Raw genomic sequence first — 21363 nt, 5'->3', positions numbered from 1 at the left:
CTAAAAATACAAAAATTTGTATTCCAGCTACTCAAGGGGCCAAGGCGGGAGAATCACTTGAACCTGGGAGGTGGAGGTTACAGTGAGCCAAAATCATGCCATTGCACTCCAGTCTGGGTGAGAGAGCAAGACTTCGTTTCAAAAAAAAGAGAAAAGAAAAGAAAAGAAAAGAATGCCTCAGCTGAACCTTATCAATAAAAGATGTAGATTATTTGTTTGAGTACTTTAAGGAAGAATTTGCCATTTCCTGGGAGTACACTGTTTCCAAGTGGTTTATTGATTACCTATGAACAGTTCATTAAAGGGCTCTGGAAAAAAATGAGACCTGGGTGCAGAGGGCAGCCATCCAGGTCTTCCATGTTTGAGTGGTTTTACTCTTTGAGAACAGGTGACTAAAAAGCTGCCCAAGTCTATGTGACCTGTTTTTCAGAGCTGGATGAAAGCTAAAGTGGGGCACTTCTCCACAGCCCCTGCAGCAATCTCTCAGGGAGTGGTATAGATAACAAGTCAGACATGTGATGTAAGCATGTATGCTTTAAGTCACCTTATTCTCTCCCCATTAAAAGCAAAGTACAAAATCAGAGAAGTGCAATTGGTGAGAAATTTGATGATTTCCTTTTCTGGGATGGGAGTTGCAGCATCAGTATAGGATAATAAAGAATAAGGGCCCTCAGATACTTTTCAGTTTATAAATAAAAATACAAAAGAATATGGGCTCTGGAGTCAGGCTTGGGTTTGAATCCCAGCTGCACAAATGCTATGTGACCTTGAGCAAGCTACTTCTCTGTAGCCAGTAAATTGGGTTGATAATATCTTCCTCTTGGCTTATTGGGAGGATTAAATAAGAACATGCATATAAACTCTTGGTGTAGTGTCTTGCAAAGGCCTGAGGAGAGCTTAACAGTTTGAGGGAGATGTGAAAGTAGTTCATTATGTCTGGAGCATAGATATGAGAGCAAAAGGATGGCACTGAGAAAGCCAGCATGGTAGTTAGGGCAGATTCAGAAGTAGTAGCTTGAACTTGATCCTGAAGTCACTGGGGAACCATGCCATTGAAAGGGAGTGTCATGATCAGATTTATGTTTTAGGATGATTACTCTGCAGGCAATCTGGAGAACAGATTAGAAAGCATCCAGAACCTCCCGGGTTTCTGATTTGGACAACTGAGTACATACTGGTGATCGTCCTTGAGATAAGGAATAAAGAAGGAGGACAGTTTTGGTTCTGGGGGCAAGGAAGATGAGCAATTTAATTTTAGACATACTGTATTAAGGTGACCATTGACATCCAAGTGGAGCTACCCAACAGGCAGTTGGTCATATGGGTCTAGAACTCAGGAGATTTGTGCTGGAGGTACAGATCTGGAAGTCTTTAGCTATAGGTGACATGTGTAGCCATACAAATGGAACAGGCATGGTGTGCAAGATGAAAAGAAAAGAGGCCATAGAACTGAATCCTGAAGAGCTCTAAGGAATCCTGAGAAGGGGCTAAAAACAAAAACAAAACCTAAAAAAAGACAACTGATGATAAAAATCATGAGGGAACAGCCAGAGACATCAAATGAAAAGAGGAATCATTATCACAAAAGCCCAAAGAGGGAAAAGTTCCCAAAAAAGAGGGAGTTAAAAACAGGAAAGAGTGGAAAACACTGTCATGTATCACAAAAAGTCAAGATGTAAATAGTGAAGAATGTCTGTTGCATTTAGTAGAAATCACTGGGGACCTTGGTGAGAGCAGTTTCCATTTTTTTATGAGACCAGGACCCAGATTGAAGTAGGGTGAAGAGTGATTGGGACATAAGAACAAAAAGATAGTAGGGCTGGCTGGACCACTTTGAAAAGTCTTGAGGATGAAGGGAAAGGAAGAAATAGTGGTGTCTAGTGGGGGACCCAGGATCAAGGAAGTTTTTGTTTTTTTACTTAAGGTGGAGAAATGTAAGTACTCCAGCACATGTGTGTATAAAGAGGCAGTACAAATGAGACATTTAAGATTTTGCTGAGCCGGGCGCGGTGGCTCACGCCTGTAATCCCAGCACTTTGGGAGGCCGAGGCAGGCGGATCACAAGGTCAGGAGATCGAGACCATCCTGGCTAACACAGTGAAACCCCGTCTCTACTAAAAGTACAAAAAATTAGCCGGGCGTGGTGGCGGGCGCCTGTAATCCCAGCTACTTGGGAGGCTGAGGCAGGAGAATGGCGTGAACCCAAGAGGCGGAGCTTGCAGTGAGCTGAGATCGTGCCACTGCACTCCAGCCTGGGTGACTGAGCGAGATTCTGTCTCAGAAAAAAAAAAAAAAAGATTTTGCTGAGAGAGATGATGTTTCATGGGTGATGTCTCTGGAAGAGATTGGATAGGACCCAAGCACAGAGCAAGAAATTGGCTTTAGGCAAGTCAGATTTGTCTTATACTAGTTAGGAGTAAAGAGAAATGGATGATACAGATGCAGCTATGTTCGTAGGAGGGAAGTGGAGGGAATTTCTGTGTGATGGCTTTAGTAATGTAGGCAGCAAGGTCAACTACTGACAGTGAGAGGAGAAATTCGGGGAGGCTGGTCACAGTTTGAAGTAATAGGTCATGGGAAGCAGATGTTTGTGGGTGGATTTTCCTGAAGGCTTGGGAGTCCAACTCAAATCAGAGGCCATGATATAATAGTATCAAAACCCGTAGCTCTGTTCAGAGCCTGCTATGAGAATAGAGAAGGTAGCTGGTTAAAATGGTCCTGAGCAGAGGTTTTTAAGATTGATATAGCAGAAGGACTAGAAGTTGGGGTTTTGGTGAGAGATGGTTGACCTGATAGATGAAGTTCACTTCTAACAGTTGTGCAACCTGAGGTGAAACTACAATTGGGAGCCCACCCCTGGCCCCCTCCTGTACCATGAGGGGCCTCACATGTGTATGGATGCCCCCACCTATATGTCCAAACTCTGACCACACTCCCTGCTCTTAATGGCCACACCTCAGTGCAAGATATGTACAAACCAATGGTGCAGTTCACCCTCAGGAAAATGGACCCTGGGAAGGGGCCCACACAGATTCTGGGAGCCATTTGAGCAAGGAATTTTGGAGTCTTGTCACCCAAAGCACAGTTGCAGGATGTTAGTGGCAAGCTTTGCATGAGCACATCCCCTTACCTCATCTGAGCTGAGTGCAGACACAGGAGGGCCAGAGTGGAGCCTGCCAATGTACAGCAGTCAGCCAGGCGCAGTGGCTCACACCTGTAATCCTAGCACTTTGGGAGGCCAAGACGGGTGGATCACCTGAGGTCAGGAGTTCAAGACCAGCCTGGTCAACATGGTGAAACCCCGTCTCTACTAAAAATACAAAAATTAGCTGGGCGTAGTGGCACACGCCTGTAATCCCAGCTACTTGGGAGGCTGAGGCAGGAGAATTGCTTGAATCTGGGAGGCAGAGGTTTCAGTGAGCCAAGATCGCGCCACTGCACTCCAGCCTGGGCAACAGAGCAAGAGTCTGTCTAAAAAACAAAAACAAAGTACAGCAGTCATCCAGGTCAAAGGGTTGAGCTGTGGGAGAAGTCTGTTAGAGTGAGAAAATAGAGGGATTAAAGGACTGGAGTTCTAAGGGAGATGGAAAACTAAGAATCATGGGAGTAGATAAATGGAAGCTGAAAACATAGAAGGTTGTGATTACAGTGGAATAGCTGACTTTATCATTTCCGAGGAGCATCTCCAAGTGGTGGTAAGAAGAATAAATACAAAGGTTCTTGGAGTGAAATAGGTTAAGGAAGTGATGTTGGCTGGGCACAGTGGCTCATGCCTGTAATCCCAGCACTTTGGGAGGCCAAGGTGGGAGAATTGTTGAGCCCAGGAATTTGAGACCAGCCTGGGCAACATAGGGAAACCCCATCTCTACAGGAATTAAATTAGCCAGGCATGATGGTGCATGCCTATAGTCCCAGCTATTAGGGAAATGGGAGGATCAAGTGCTTAAGCCCAGGAAGTTGAGGCTGCAATGAGTTATAATCACACCACTGCACTCCAGCCTGGGCAACAGAACGAGACCCTGTCCCAAAAAGAAAAGAGAGAGAAAAAAGAAACTGAAGTTAAGGGAGTGGTAAGCCTTGTCCACCCATCCTTAGAGTCTCCCTGGGATGATTATGGAACTTTAGACAGGGACTGATATGGTTTGGCTGTGTCCCTACCCAAATCTCATCTTGAATTATAGCTCCCATAATCCTCATGTGTCATGGGAGGAACCCAATGGGAGGTCATTGAATCTGGGGGCAGATTTTTCCTGTGCTTTTCTCGTGATAGTGAATAAGTCTCACGAGATCTGATGGTTTCATAAAGGGCAGCTCCCTGCACACGCTCTCTTGCCTGCTGCCATGTAAGATGTGACTTTGCTCCTCCTTCTTCTGCTATGATTGTGAGGCCTCCCAGCCATGTGGAACTGTGAGTCCATTATACCTCTTTTTCCTTATAAATTATCCAGTCTTGGGTATTTCTTCATAGCAGTGTGAAAATAGACTAATACAGGGACTGTAGAGCTAATTCTTTGGTGAATATGAGAAAATGGCAAAGAGTTTAGTTGATGACAGCAACAAAGAGAGTTAGTAAGGGATGTAGCAGGAAGCCAGTAGCCTCAGAGGATTAGAATTGTAGTGCAGTAATGATTTGGACAGCCCTTTGAGGATCAAGGAGAGGTTTACCCTGTGTCAAGGCCTCCTAGTGTGAGGAGCCTGAGAGAATGTGAGTGCACTTCATGGGAGAGGCAGTGCATTCACCAGGAATCCAGGTTACAGTGAAGACAAAGTGGAAAAGCCAGTGCCCTGTGACAGGGTTGAGGATGTAGGGTAGGGGGTTGAGTGTCCAAGAAAGAGACTGGCATGATGGGAGAGCTTCACCAACTGGTGATGCTGAACTTTTGGGACAGTGGCAGAATGTATGCTGTGAAAGGACACAGAGCAGAGAGAAAACAGTAAGTTCACAAATATTTGCTGTGTTGAAGGTCTCGTACTAGAAACCTTTAGGTAAACTTTTGTGACTTCTATCTTAGTAAGCTCAGTCAGTGAATAAGATTAATTCTCACTCGTAAAATAGTAAGGACATGAAATTTAAACAGTCTTGTGGAAAAACCATTTTTATATTCTAATCATATTATCAATACCCTTGGCCCTGCTCCCTATGGAAAGAACTGAAAGTCTTTTCTGCCACACTGTGCTCTTGAAAGTAGTGCTTACTCCTTATTTCTGCATGTTGTGAGGATTAGATGAGTGTTTTAACACTCCTGCACACATGAGCTACTCGGTAAATGAGTTCTCCCTTCCTCTGTTTCTCTGTCCTGTCTTCCTTCCAGAGAAGACACCTAGGAACCTAGTTTGCGAGTGGAAAGGAGAAAGGGTACCCAAGGAAGGGCACAGGCAGGGCTGCTTGGCATACATGTGCTGTCACGTGGAATCTCAGGAATGGGATCATCCAGTCAGTGCTGTCCATTCGAACTTTCTGCAGTGGCGAAAACATTCTCTATCCGTGCTGTCTAGTGTGGTACCCACTTACTACAAGTGGCTATTGAATATTTGAAATGTGCCTGGTACAACTGAGAAACTGAATTTTTTATTTTATTTACTCATAATTCATTTAAATAACCACATGTACCTGCTGTGTTGGACTGCACAGGTCTAGTGGATAATGTGCTGCTTGGCTGAAGGCTTCAAGAAAGAAATGGACTGAGTACCTGAGGAAATAGATAAGTTGGCCTGGAGCGATGGCCCATACCTGTAATCTCAGCACTTTGGGAGGCCAAAGCGGGTGGATTGCTTGAGCCCAGGAATTGCTCATTATGGGCAACATAGCAAGACTCCATCTCTACTAAAAATTTTTAAATTAGCTGGGTGTGCTGGCACATGCCTGTAATCCCAGCTACTTGGGAGGCTGAAGCAGGAGGATTGCTTGAGTCCAGGAGGTCTAGTTTACAGTGAGTTATGACTGTACCACTGCACTCCAGCCTGGGCAACAGAGTGAGACCTTGTCTTTTTAAAAAGTAAAGAGAAAGAGAGAGAGAGAGAGAAATAAAGAAAAAAAGAGAAATAAGGAAAGAAGAAAGAAAAGAAGGAAGGAGAAAGAAAAAGAGAAACAGGTAAACCTCAGTGAGGTGTGTAGCTGGGATTTGGCATTGTAGAAATCAGAAATAAAGGAGTCCTATATGGTCTGATGAAAGGACCCTGGACCTGAGCTATGGCCTGAGAAGTTGTGAGGAGAGGGGTGATTTAGTCAAAACAATGGCTAGAAAGACAACTTTGTAAATAGTAGAAATCAGGATTAGAGTGTTTCTGATGTAATAGCCACACAAGAGAAATAATTAAACTTATGCAGGAATTCCCTTCTTGTGGGGAGATTGATTTAATGCAGACCTCAAGAGCAGCTTGTAGAGAAACATTAATTGCAAAGCAAATACTAGGAATATTTGCCAAGTGTTTCAAAGAATTGGGACAAATTTCTGGAAATATCCTGCAAACCATGTAGTACAACACAGTGACATGGTGACAGGGAAAGGGATGGAAAAAATGTAAATTGGTAGGAGGTAGAAGTTGTAAAATTTTACATAATATAGTTTCACTATAGCCCTGGCTCTAATAAAACGTGTTTCCCTGTATGAATGTTTACTTGTGATGATGAGGGAAGATGGTGTTGCTTTAATGTTTTTGTCATATTTGTCCCATCTTGTTTCAAGTATATAATGAACATGTGTCTGCTCATCAGTGTGCAGTGCATTGGGGTGGGGGTTTGTGATGAAAGAAATGTACAGTGGCCATTGTGCTTGAGAAAGTCCTAGTTTCATTTAGAATATAAAACAAACTAATTGAATAGGTGATGACAGTAATTTAAATGTCTAAAATGAATGGCACAGATGAAAGGTGATAGAAGCTCAGATCTGGGTGAACTGGAATGGTGAAAGCCTTGATGAGAGGAAGTAGAGGACTTTAAACTATGCTTCAAAAGAAAATGAACCCCATAAATCAACATTTCTGAAAGTACATTCCATAAAATATTTTACAAAAGTCTCAAGGCAATAATTAACTCAGAATAACTATGGCATACTTATTTGTCCAAATGAAATTCTGTAACCTGATGATTTCTGTCAAAATTTATCCAGCTTTCTTCCTTGGCCTAAACAGTATTATTATTATTATTATTATTATGATATTATTTTGGACACAGGAGATTACAATGCTAGCAAATGCACCTTCCTGTCAATTCCAGTATGGTATTCTGTATTATTTCTTGGTTAGAAATTTCACAGGGTTGGCCTGGTGCAGTGGCTTATGCTTGTCATCCCAACACTTTGGGAAGCTGAAGTGGAAGGATCACTTGAGCTTAGGAGTTCAAGACCATCCTGGGCAACATGGGAAAACCACATCTCTACAAAAAGTACAAAAAATTAGCCAGGTGTCATGCACACCTATAGTCCCAGCTACTTGGAAGGCTCAGGTAAGAGGATCACCTGAGCTGGAAGGTTGAGGCTACAGTGAGCCATGATCATGCCACCTGGACTGTAGCCTGGCTGAGAGAGTGAGACCCTGTTTCAAAAAAAAAAAAATTCACAAAGGTCATGTTTTGAAAAGTGCTTTGAAAACAGAGGAGACGATGAAGAAGGTATGATTGAGACAGAAATAATAAAAAGCCTGGAATTTTGTAGTAGGAAAAAGAAATCTAGTGTTTAATTAGACAACTGGAATCTCAGATTTGATCTACTTTTTCATTTTCAAATTATTAGACATAATAACTGCTGTAGGAAAAGACAGGCTCATGCCGTTCGTCTGCTTTTGACTTATGTAGCTCTCACTTGCAAAAAGTCAGAGAAAAATCTTCACCAGATTCTCAAGAATAAAAGTGCAGCTGCTGGAATGACTACAGGTGCACTGGTTTTCCCACCCGGGTGCAGTTCTTTCCAGGGCTGCAGAGGCACGGAAGGGGAAGACGAGATCAATGTACCAGCATCCAAAGCATTGGGTGAGCCTGAAAATGTAACAAAGGGGAAGAGGAGGGATGCTCCGCAAAATGAAGATGGGAGAGGAAAAGCAGAGATGATGCAGAAAGAAAGTACTCAGTAGATCAAAATGTTTTAGTTAGAAGTATAAGGCATTCCGCTGTCACCATTCCTTTTCTTTGGTAACAAGAACTGTGAATCCTGAAAAGAATTAAGGTAAAATCTCAGAAGGTGAGAAAAAAAGTATTAAGATAAAAATTTAAATGTATTTAGTTGACCCATGACATCATGATTTCTAGCTTTTGTTTCTGTCTTTTTAGCCCTTCCAGGTTCAGGGAATAGTATTACATTAAGTGAGAAATAGCTTTTCACTAGTTGCCTTGGAAACTATAAAACATATATGTGTCCGGCCGAGGTGGAGGTATTGACATCCTTATCAGTTTAACTTTCCCACTACAAATAAATGACAAGTGTTTGAGGTGATAATTATGCTAATTAACCTGGTTTGATCATTACACAATGTATACATGTATTGAAACATCGCACTGTATCCTATAAAGATGTGCAATTATTGTGTCAATTAAAAACAAAATAAGACTTAACAAACAATCAGATATGCTGTGACCACTCAGCCTTCCCGTAAATGTTAGGAAATAGATGAAAACCAACGAAGGTCATCTTATCAGTGAAATGCTTGAAGTAATTTTCTTTTAAAGCTGAATAATAGGCCGGGCACGGTGGCTCATGCCTGTAAGTAATCTCAACACATTGGAAGGCCAAGGCGGGCGGATCACTTCTGGTTAGGAGTTTGAGACCAGCCTGGCCAACATGGTGAAACCCCGTCTCTAATAAAAATACAGAAAACTAGTCAGGCATGGTGGCACAAGCTTGTAATCCCAGCTACTCGGAAGGCTGAGGCACGAGAATCGCTTTAACCTGGGAGGCGGAGGTTGCAATGAGCTGAGATTGTGCCACTATACTCCAGCCTAGGGGATAGAGTGAGACTCTATCTCCAAAAAAAAAAAAAAAAAAAAACCTGAATATTAATGATATTAATGGAAATTTGTCTATAGTCATTGGTTTATACTAAGAGGAGTGGTGAAAAGAACAGGGTGTTAAGATGGATACGTCCTATGTTTTAGTCGTTGTTCTTCTCTTTCATATTCATGTAACTCAGTCATCTCAGGGCCAGCCTTTTTACCTATACTGGGACTTCCTTGAAGTACAGCCTGTCGTGGCCATGACTGACTCTTTCTTAGTGGCCTCTGTTGGCAGAAATAATTATTTTGGAAATTTTCAGCCAACTGTATAAATCCTGAACTGAACATCTTTATTATTTTGCACCAACACCAAGTATGTGAGACCCTCTACTCATCTGCCATTTCTTGTACTCTGACCTCCATACTGTTGGTTTCTCCCTATACTTATTCCTTTATCAGTTTTCATTCCTTTATCAGTAGGATCCTATATGAGGCAAATAATATAAAACCCCATTCTAACTGCTTTCATCATAGAGGGGACTTACTGACTCATAACTGGAATGGTCAGGCTTTACAATTAGTTGATCTATGGGCTCTATGGTGTCTTTAAATATTTGGTTTCCTTCCTTTATTCTGCCATTCAAAGTGTCTGTTTTATCATAAATCAGATTCTGCTCATTCTCATAGGATGGCTGCCAGCTGCAATCAAGGACATAAGTGTACTCACACTTAGTGAGAATGAGACCCCCTTCTCTCACAGCATTCCAAGCAAGAGTACGGAGGGTAGGGACAGCTACCTTCAAAGAACGTGAATTGTGTTGGGGGTGTATGAGTGTTGAGAGAAAGATGTGCATATAATTAGATAGGGGAAGAGGTTAATGGCTAGACAACCAATGTATATCTAACCATCTGCTGCACTGACTTCTCCATTGTTATTTCTGGAACCCTTGTCCTATGGTAAATAAACTCCTCCACTTTTTCATACTATTCCCTGGATCTTCCCTTCTCTTTCTGACCTTTTCTAAAATCCACTGAACCCTGACAAAAATGTTCCCCATGCATCCCTCTTCCTCCCACACCCCATACCACAAAGTAAGGAGGAAAGATCAGTATCTTCTTTTCCCCTAGAGGCCCCCTCCAACCACTGTGATGTCCTGCACTTCTTCACCATTGTGTAAAAACACCTTTGAGGCTCATCATCTGGTTTTCCCATTTTATATCCTGCTCATGTTGTCTCTCCCAGTCAGCTGAGAGTTCCTTCTTCAGATACTCGGGTTCCTGGTTCAGTCTTCCTTTCTACTCCCGGGATCCACCATCAACCTGCTGACTCCAGTGTTCATGTAGGCAATTTATCCAAACTAGACTGTTGTTTCTTTACACTCTTGCAAAGAAACTGCTTAACCCTTGAAGTCTTAAATTCAGATATCTCACATTTTTACTATAACCTGACTACTCCCATTTTACTGTTTTATTGATTTTACTGAGACTGTAGTTTTTCTGTCTAAAACATTGCTCATGTTTTATATTCCATTTCTTCCTATCTCTGTAGGGAGTTCAGTGTCTCTAAATATCTTAATAGTGTAATTGAAAAAAAGTGGTTTCAAGTAGAATCATAACTATGATAAATTTCTTACATATTTTGTGCAAATTTAAAACATATTTATTCCCAAATCTTTTGATCTAAAACCAAGGCCTTTTGCTAACTGTAAATGATTTGATTGGCATTTCTCACTATCCTTCTTGTATAAACTACACCTATAATGCATCATCTTTGATTTCCAGTTTCAGCTTCTCGAAAGTGGAACATGCGTATAAGGAAACATATAAGTAGGATGAATTCAGAAGCCTTCTGAATTGTCACAATTCCTTTCCCAATCTTTCATAAGGACAAGTTTTTTGTGGGAGTTGATTTTTCTGTAACTCTCTTTTTAAAAGTATTTCTGAAACCTTTTACCTATCCCAGAAATAAGTTTTTAAATGTTGTATACATTTAATCAGTCAAATATTTAAATTACATGAAAATAAGCATAACAGGCATAAACAGGTTTTGGAATAACAGGTTTAACCATTAGTTAGTATATAACTCAACTGGTGGAAGAAGAAATGTGAAAATGTATTAGAAAATAGGCTGGCAGCCTGGAGTTGTAAGCATCAACTAGTATGTGGACATGAGTTCTTGTGGAGAGTAAGTTGAAGAGGTCAGTATTTAGGTCTCTCCTATGTGAAAAATGTATCTATTCTGTGCCTCAGCCTCTTTTAGCTACACTGCGTTAGCCCTTATTTCCACGGCCAGATCCACAGAGAATTGCCTAGGTGCACACTCTCTCCAGTTCTTCACCTCTTCCTTATTCCTCCATCATAGTAGTCTGACCTGTACCCCTGCTGCTCCCCTGGCACTGGTTTTGCCAGAGTCATGAATGGAATTCTGCTGCTGTATTCAACAAAGACTTTTCAGTTTTTCTCAACATCTGTACTTTTGCTGTTGTTTTCACTGCTTGCTTGTCACAAGTTCCTAGAACCCATCTTGGCCTAATATTCCTTCTCCCTCAGTGATCATATTAGAGTTAGGGCCCCAATGCTTTTCTCTTCTCACTCTGCAAACTCCCTTGAGTACTCCTATAAGTACAATTACCACTTAATATTAATTCCTCTTACATGTTCTGTAGCCACTTCAAACTTGGCATGTCCAAAATCGAGTTTCTCTTTTTTCCCCCAAAAAGCCTCCTTTCCCTTGACTCTCTTGACTCTCTCACCTCCACCGCCTCCATCCATTCAGTACCAAGTCCTTTTGAGTCAAACTCCTGAATATATTTTAAATCATTCCCATTCCTCCTATTTCCTAGTTTTATATACTTAAATCATGAGCCCCAATAGCTCTAAGAACAACTTCTCTCTTGAATGATCTCTTTTACAAACCTTCCAACTCATTATAATTTGAGTGATTTCTCTAAAACACAAATCTAGTATCTCTCACCTGATTAAAACCTTTCTATGGCTCTCGAATTGCCTTCAGAATAAGATTGGATGTTTGGGGGAGTTTTTTGTTGTTGTCGTTGTTGTTTTAATGTTTCGTAGAGACAATGTTTCACTATTTTGCCCAGGCTGGTCTCGAACCCTGGACCTTAAGCAATCTGCCTGCCTCACCCTCTCAAAATGTTGGGATTATAGGCATGAGCCACGGTGCCTGGCCAAGGTTGGATGTTCTGATGATTCCCAAGGCTCTTCATTTGCTAAATGACCTTACTTACCTTTTCAGCCTTCTCTCCCCTTATGGCATTACCTTTGGATAATTCCTACACATTGTTCAAATGTTGGTTTGCTAGTTGCTCTTTCTAGAAAATCTTTCTTGACACATGCCCCCTGCCCCAAGACCAGAATGGGGTTCCCTTCGTTTGGAGTTCTCTCTGCTTACACTTGTCATAACACTCATCTCAGTGTAGTATAATTGCATATTTATCCATTTGTCCTTTCTACTGTATTAGAATGTCAGGGTCTAAGACAATTTGCCATTTATCCACATTGCCTGTCACATAACTAGATACAGTACATGCTCATAAATATTAGCTGGGTGAATGACTTTAAACAAGTCACTTAGTCTTTCTGAGGCTTCAATTGCTTTATTAGAAGAGAATACAGTAATGCCCTACCTACCTTATAAGGTTGTTTTGGGGTCCTGTAAGATAATAGAAATGAAGCTTAGCATAGTGGTTAAGAGTATGGGTTCTGGATCCATACTGCCTAGCTTTTAATCCTACCTGTGACCCTACAACTAGCTGTGTGGCTTTAGGCAAGTTACTTAACTTCTCTGTGTTTTAGTTTTCTCTTCAGTAAAATGAGACTAACCACAGTATATAACTTAGAGGGTTGTTGGAGGACTGAGTGAGTTACTACATGGGAAGTATTTTGAACCATGCCTGAACAGACAATAAATGTTAGCTACTAAATATAACATTTTTATTTGTAAGCCCTAAAATTTTATGTACTTATATATATGTATATATATGCATATGTATATAGACAGAGAGAGAAACATGGCATCAGTATTACTAGTTTGAATGTTTTAAGGGAGTAAAGACTGGTATTATTCTTAACAATTTCTTTTTTCTTTTTTTCTTTTAGGATAATGGCATAGCTATCCCAGAGTTTATTTTCCAAGTCTTAAATTCAAGTTGTCATTCTTAATTTACATGAAATTTTGGTTAAAAAAAAATTGGTGTTCAGTATAAGAAGAGAAGTTTTTAAATGTTTCCTTGCTAAACTTGCAAGGTTTTTTCGAGTCTATGTACATAGTAGGTGGAAGTTAGCATTGGAAAAATATTAAAATAAAAAAGATACTGGCCGGGTGCAGTGGCTCACACCTGTAATCCCAGTACTTTGTGAGGCCAAGGCAGGAGGATTGCTTGAGCTCAGGAGTTCAAGACCAGCCTGGGCAATATGGGGAGACCTCATCTCTACAAATAATTTTTAAAAATTAGCTCGGCATGGTGGTATGTCCCCTGTAGTTTCAGCTACTTGGGAGGTTGGGGTGGGAGAAACACTTGAGTCCATGACGTCAAGGCTGCAATGAGCTATGATCACATCACTGCACTCCAGCGTGGGCAACAGAATGAGACCCTGTCTTAAAAAAAGAGGGAGGGAAGATTACTGATTTAATTTATAAAGGAGAATTATTATAGCTCCAACACCTGACTTTATTTATCTATATGATTTAATTACACAAACAATTCAGTGTTTGAATTATACAAATTTCATTAAAACTATGTAATTATGCAAGAAAAATAGGAAATACAGGGGCACTTAGTTTTGTGCGTATGTGTTCACCTGAGAGTATTTGCTTGTTTTTTTAAAAAGGTTCTTTTTAATTTAAAATTTAATTTTATAATGCACATTCATATGTTGACTTTGGACCAACAGAAATCCCTAATTCTTATTCTTTTTCTGATTCTTTTTAGAGTTGGTGGTTCCAGGATTTTACTCAGAATGACGTTAGGAAGAGAAGTGATGTCTCCTCTTCAGGCAATGTCTTCCTATACTGTGGCTGGCAGAAATGTTTTAAGATGGGATCTTTCACCAGAGCAAATTAAAACAAGAACTGAGGAGCTCATTGTGCAGACCAAACAGGTGTACGATGCTGTTGGAATGCTCGGTATTGAGGAAGTAACTTACGAGAACTGTCTGCAGGCACTGGCAGATGTAGAAGTAAAGTATATAGGTGGGTCAGATGCAGAAGCATATCAGTGTTTCACTTTGTGGACATCTTAAATCATTTCATGCTTTCTGTCTTTCAGTTTTCCAGTTTTACAAGCATTGATTTTTACATTATAATTAATTGCTTAGAATTATCTAAGATTTTAAAATTGTTTATGTTGGCAAAGGTGCTATAAAATGTACACTCTGATTACACTGCTCTCTGGAGAGCATTTTGACAATGTGTCAGAACTTTTAAGACATTCATACCCTTGCTCATTAATTCCACACCTAGACATTTATTCTAAGAAAATAATCATATATATGGAAAATTCATGTATCAATTTATGTATAAATAGGTATTCTTGTCATATCATAGGCTTAGAAACAATTCCCAAATGTCAACTAATAGATTAGATAAATAAATTATGAAACATCCATCCTCTGTAATGCTGTATAACCATTAAAATCATGGATTACAAGCAGTATTCAATGACATGGGGAAAAGGACACAGAAGAACTGGAAGAAAATAAATTTTATCAATGGTTTTGTTAGGATTCTCTAGAGAAATTGAACCTATAGGGTGTGTGTGTGTGTGTGTGTGTGTGTGTGTAAGTATATATATATATATAAACATATATATTTGTGGGGAGAGAGTGATTGATAGATTGATTATAGGGAATTGGCTTACATGATTAAGGAGTCTGGAAAGTCCAGAATCTCAGTGGGGACTGGTAGGCTTGAGACCCAAGAGAGCTGATGTTCCAGCTCCAGTCCGAAGGCCAGTAGCCTAGAGGCCCAGAAGAGCCAGTAGTGCAGAAGTCTGGAGACTGCAGGAGGATTCTCCCTTGTTCAGGGAGTCTTTTAGGCCCTAAACTGATTGGATGTTGGCTAGCACATTATAGAGGGCAGTCTGCTTTACTTCAGGCTCATCACTCTAACGTTAATATCATCAAAAACACCCTCCAAGTTAACACATAAGATTAATCATCAGAATGTTTAATATATCAAGTGATGGGTTTATAGCTAATTTTTACTTCCCTCTTTATGTATTTCTCTATTTTCTGTATTTTCTGCCCTTACATACATTATTTTTATAACATATTAGACCCTTCAAGTTATAAGGAGTGAAGATTCCCTTTGGTTACCTCTAAGGGTTGGACATACTTTGTAGAATAATTATGACAGACAACTTTGGCTGTGTATCCAGGCTTCATACAAGAATATAAGATAGCTGCAGAACTGGATATTGTAAACATTCGTGGGCATTTTGGAATTTGAAAGATCATCAGAATCCAGCATAGCCCTAGTGACCTGGTCATCTCCTTGCCCCCGCTATCCCTTCATCACCAAGAGTTCTCTACTCTATGTTTCACTGTAAAAAGGACTTGGCTATTTTCTCTTATCTCAGCGTTTGTTGGCTATTTTCTCTTATCTCAGCATTTGTTTCAGTTTCTGCTCCTACTACCAACTGCTTCGCTTTCATTAATGGCTTCTCAATCTTATTACATGTCTTGAATTTAAACTCGTGAATAAAATGATCTGGTTGTCTTCATTAGCCAAAGTCAAAGGGATAGAGTTAGTCCCTATTCAGTAGAGCTTTTCTAGCTGGCAACTTCATGTGCGTGTACCATCCTGGATGTGGTTTGTCCTCGGTTCAGGTGCTCACTTCTTCAGTCACTTGTGGCGAAGATGGTATACCAACCCATAACTTAGGCATTTGAGACAAAGTCTCACTCTGTCACCCAGGCTGGAGTGCTATGGCACAATCCTAGCTCACCGCAGCCTCGAACTCTTGGGTTCAAGAGATCTTTCTGCCTCAGCTTCCTGAGTAGCTGGGACTGCAGGCATGTGCCACCTTGCCCAGCTAATTTTTACATTTTGTGTGGAGATGGGATCTCACTATGTTGCCCAGGCTGGTCTCATGTATGTTGCCCACTCCTTGTCTCAAGTGATCCTTCTGCCTTGGCCTCCCAAAGCACTGGGCTTACAGATGTGAGCCACCATGGCTGGCTCAAACAAAATCTTTATAAAATAATTACTTTAAATTGTTTTTCTCTCAATAGTAGATCTTTTCAGCATACTTTCAAGTTTGTGATGTTTGTTCTTGCTCCTCTATAAATTTATTTTTGTGGGTTAATTATCAAAATTTTTGAGTTTAGGAATAGATTTCTTAAAAACTAACTTTCTCTTATCTGGGCATATTCTCTGAGTCCATTATGCCTCTCACAGTAGCTGTTGAAACCTTGTTTGTCTAGTGTCAGGCACTGGGCATCAGCATTGTCTATGGTTTGGCAGTGAGAGCATAAATCTGGTTCCAGGTCTTTGTGGCAAAGTAAGGAAGGAAATGGCTTTCAGCACCTTTGTTTGTTTAAGAATGTTTCTAATTTTAGGCTCCTGCATTTGATGTTGCTTATATAAGTTTATGAGCAATTTTTATTCCTTCTTGATATATTTCATAGCTAATTTATTTTATTTTATTATTATTATTTTTTTTTTTTGAGATGGAGTTTCACTCTTGTTGCCCAGGTTGGAGTGCAGTCGTGTAATCTTGGCTCACTGCAACCTCCGCCTCCCGGGTTCAATCAATTCTCCTGCCTCAGCCTCCTGAGTAGCTGGGATTACAGGCATGCACCACCATGCTCAGCTAATTTTGTACTTTTAGTAGAGACAGGATTTCACCATGTTGGCCAGGCTGGTCTCAAACTCCTGACCTCAGATGATCCACCCGCCTCAACCTCCCAGAATGCTGGGATTATGGGCGTGAGCCACCGTTTTATAGCTAATTTTTAAAAGTAAACATATTGCAACCATGTAGTTAACCAGTATCACTTAAATAAGTGCTGTATTAAATTTCAAAATTTTCTATTCCATTCTTTCCTTAACCGACAGACATAAAATTATATATTAAATCCTAAAAGCATAATTTCATAATTTGATATTTCAAAAATATACCTTATGGATTTATTCTGATATTTGTGGCAGGTATTTCTAATAGCTTTATTTGTAACAATGTTTTAGGAGGACTGATACGAGTGTTTAACTGTATAATTTCTTGCTGTATAAAGGATAGCTCTACTGTCTACTATGTATCATATGGAAATTTTACTGTTTATAATACCTTCACAATACTGAAGTTAATCAAATAAAAATTTACTTATTTTCACAGCATAACACAACTATCACTATAAACCATACTTATTTTTGTTCTATAGTATTGGTTATTTCACTGACATCAGAGATTTTTACCCAATTAAAGTCAAAATACAAATTGATGAAAAACCCAAGAACCACCTTTAATATGTGAAGATTAAACCAAACTAAATTATCATTATTATTTAACGGACTGTCTCCAATGTCTGGCTACTTGTTGGATGTGTCCACTTAGATTTCTGGGAATCCTTTGAAATTATCTGGAATTTTGAATGTTTTTATGTATGTGTGCATTTGGGGTAGGGTCCGTTGCTTTGATTAGATTTTCTTTGGAGTCTTTATCTTTTTATGTACCCTTTTCCCATCCCAGATCCTAAGATGCCTCAGTATAGGAACTGTGTCTTTCTCTTCCTGCATTGCCAGTTGATAAATTACACCTTCAGGCCAGATGCAGTGATTCATGCCTGTAATCCTAATACTTTAGGAGGCTGAGGTGGGAGGATCACTTTAGCCCAGGAGTTTGAGACCAGCCTGGGAAATATGGCAAAACTCCAGCTCTACAAAAAAATATAAAAATTAGCTGAGTGTGGTGGTGCATGCCTGTGGTCCCAGATACTCAGTGGTGTTGGGGAAGGGGGGTGCTGAGGCAGGAGGATTGCTTGAGCCTGGGAGGTTGAGGCTGTAGTGAGCTGTGATTGCACCACTGCACTCCAGCCTGGGCGACAAAGCAAGACCCTGTCTCAAAAAAAAAAAAAATTGTACCCCAGTATACTTTGGTAAGTGCTCAGCTCACATCCTTACCATTCATAATGATGCCAGCTGGAACAGCCAAATCCTATATTAGATGCTTTTTCTTGGTAGCCTTAGGAGGCTTTACAAAAAGCATAAAATAAAACAAACTTTTATTGGCATGATCATTCATCTGGGTATGAGGTATTTGGCTTAATACTGATTTGACAAGTCCTGTTGTGTGGTGATAGTTTTTTTTCTCCATCTGCAGTGGAAAGGACCATGCTAGACTTTCCCCAGCATGTATCCTCTGACAAAGAAGTACGAGCAGCAAGTACAGAAGCAGACAAAAGACTTTCTCGTTTTGATATTGAGATGAGCATGAGAGGAGATATATTTGAGAGAATTGTTCGTTTACAGGTAAGTGGTGTTATAAATCCCTTTAAAGAGGGGAAAACTCTACAACAAAAAAGAACATTCGGTCATAAATAAAACATACTGACTGGATTTTCTTAGCTTTTGTTTCCAATGATTATAATACCATAATGGGCATTATGTAGTACTACATAATGTTAATTATATCGTTGAGGTTATGTTGAGCTGCTAATTCCATTCACTTAAAGACCAAATGTAGAAGAGTGAACATCTGTAAAGTTAAGGCTTTTTAATAACATTATGAACTTGATGGTTACATGTAAGGGTTATCTTAGACCAAATCAATTAGAAGCAAATGGAATCAAGTTGTTTATCTGTAAATATCTCGTGGTTTTGGAACCATAATATTGATGACATCCTGTTGATGCTGTATGCCGGAGTCATTCCTGTCTGTCATCCTTACATTTTTCAAGACTTGGGGAAATTATGGATAATAAATGTTCTAGGTGGGTCTGTCCAGGTGTTTTTGATCTTTTTACCAATGTTGATTTGCCTCCTAGCAGCTTTCAATTTTTATTTTCATGACACTTCAGCAATTTTTTTGGGGAAAAAAAACAGTTTTAAAATTCCAGGCTTTTTTTTGGTTTAATTTTGCATGTTTCTTTCTGCAGAATCCTAATTTTTTTTCCTTTTTAGCAGACCGTGACAAGAGTTGGAATATTTAATATTTTAAATTAAATAGCATTTTAATTTGTAACTCATTATACAATGTGTCATCAAGATTTAGACATGTAAGATGTATATCCTATTTTCTCATATCAGACAAGCATTTTTCATCCTATAATTGATAATCATATAGTTCATAATAATTCACATTTGGTCTATAAACTTCATGGTGAAAGTAACTTATGAAAATAACTTTATGATTATTCTTCATTAGCTAAATTGTTCTTCTTGCTCCTTTTGACCACAGTTATTCGATGTGATTTGAATCATGGTCTTTATAGTCTCCTCATTTTATTTCATCCCCAAATTACATTTCTTTGTTGTTCTATTTTTTTTATGTAATTTGGAATTTTTCCTAGAATTTCTAGTTTCCTTTGATTAATCCTATTTTCATCATGATTTCTAAGTTCTTATTTGGAATAACGTTTTTGTTTTTATTTCACATTCTGTGATTCTTATGAATGTTATCAAGATATGAAAGGTTTGTCACTTTAGATTTCTTTGTCATAGAGTACTTTTAAATTTTGTGTATTTGAGACCAGCCTGGCCAACATGGTGAAACTCCATTTCTACTAAAAATACAAAAATTAGCCAGGCATGGTGGCAAGCACCTGTATTCCCAGCTACTCAGGAGGCTGAGGCAGGAGAATCACTTGAACCCAGGAGGCAGAGGTTGCAGTGAGCTGAGATCATGCCACTGCACTCCAGCCTGGGCAACAGAGTGAGGCTCCTTCTCAAAAATTAAAATAACATAAATTTTCTATAGTTTTGGGATTGATCCCACTAAACTTGGGAACAAATTGCTGACTCTAGAATAGACTGGCACACTATAGTGACCTGATAGACACCAATGCGTTCATCAGATTTGTGTCTTTATTTGAGCTGGTTCATTTCGGGCCTTTATTTTAACAATTTAAGGTAATTTCAGATTTGGTTCTGTAATTCTGGTTTCTATAATTTTTATTGTGTGAACATTTTTTAGGGGCTTCTACATTTGCTAACTCTACCTCAGGATAATAAAAAATAACTATTGTGTTTGTTTTTGCATTGAAGGTCATTAGGTGAATTTACCTACCTTTAAACATCTTCCATGACAAATGGTTATGTTTATTTAGGCAACTTTTTTTAAAACCTAGAATTACCAGTATTAGTTCTCTGCTGGAGTTGGACACTTTAATAAATGGTAAAACTTATCCCATTCGTACCTAAAGGGCAAAATCAGATATCCAAATATTTTATTTATTTTCTCTGTGATACTGTAAGTTAAATAGGATAGCCATGATATAGCATATAAAGCCTTCATTAATGGCTGGGCATGGTGGCTCATGCCTGTAATCCCAGCACTTTGTGAGGCTGAGGCAGGCAGATCACTTGAGCTCGGGAGTTCAAGACCAGCTTGGGCAATACGGCAAAAACCCATCTCTACAAAAATAAAAAATAGTGGCCAGGTGTGATGGCTCACGCCTGTAATCCCAGCACTTTGGGAGGCCAAGGCGGGTGGATCACAGGAGGTCAGAAGTTCAAGACCAGCCTGGTCAACATGGTGAAACCCCGTCTCTACTAAATATACAAAAATTAGCCAGGTGTGGTGGCAGGCGCCTGTAATCCCAGCTACTCAGGAGGCTGAGGCATGAGAATTGCTTGAACCCGGGAGGTGGAGGTTGCAGTGAGTCGAGACTGTGCCATTGGGCTCCAGCCTGGGCAACAAGAGCAAAACTTCATCTCAAAAAAATAAAAAATTAATTAATTAATTAAAAATAGAATAATTAGCTGAGCATGGTGGTGAGTGCCTGTAGTCCCAGCTACTCGGGAGGCTGAGGTGGGAGGATTGCTTGTGCCCAGGAGGTTGAGACTGCACTGAGCAGTGGTTGTGCCACTGTACTCCAGCCTGAGTCACAGAGTGAGACCATGTCTCAGAAAGAAAAAAAAAAAAATCCACACATAAAGGCCTCATTAAGCTGGATAAATAGGATCTTAAATTTATATGATGTCAGCAATTTCAGGCCTGCTAAAATTAGGATGCTCTGAATAATATTCCCAAGACACCAATAATATATGTAATAATCAAATATATTATCCCAATTGGATATAAAATGTTATTTTAGCTCTTTTTATTTTCCACTTAAAATTAATACATAGAAAAGTGAAATTACTTTTCATAATTCTTCATGCAATATGGGCTCCAGTTATCTATTGATGCATAACATATTACCCCAAACCTTAGTGGCCTGAAATAGCAACCGTCATTTTCTTTTCTCTCACAGTTTCT

General features: G+C 39.6%; 1 protein-coding gene across 1 annotated transcript in view; it reads left to right on the top strand.

Moving 5' to 3' along the window:
* Window positions 1–21363, top strand: part of NLN (neurolysin) — a 100200-nt gene that overhangs the window by 20260 nt on the left and 58577 nt on the right. The window contains exons 2-3 of the mRNA XM_001163138.8: window positions 13876–14135; window positions 18265–18413. Of these exons, the coding sequence (XP_001163138.2) occupies window positions 13876–14135; window positions 18265–18413 (409 nt within the window). The remainder of the gene's footprint in view (window positions 1–13875; window positions 14136–18264; window positions 18414–21363) is intronic.

This window comes from Pan troglodytes, chromosome 4 (genome assembly GCF_028858775.2).
Source record: "Pan troglodytes isolate AG18354 chromosome 4, NHGRI_mPanTro3-v2.0_pri, whole genome shotgun sequence".
NCBI lineage: Eukaryota > Metazoa > Chordata > Mammalia > Primates > Hominidae > Pan > Pan troglodytes.
The sequence above is the reverse complement of the archived record's forward strand: the minus strand, read 5'-3'. Positions and strand labels throughout refer to the sequence as shown.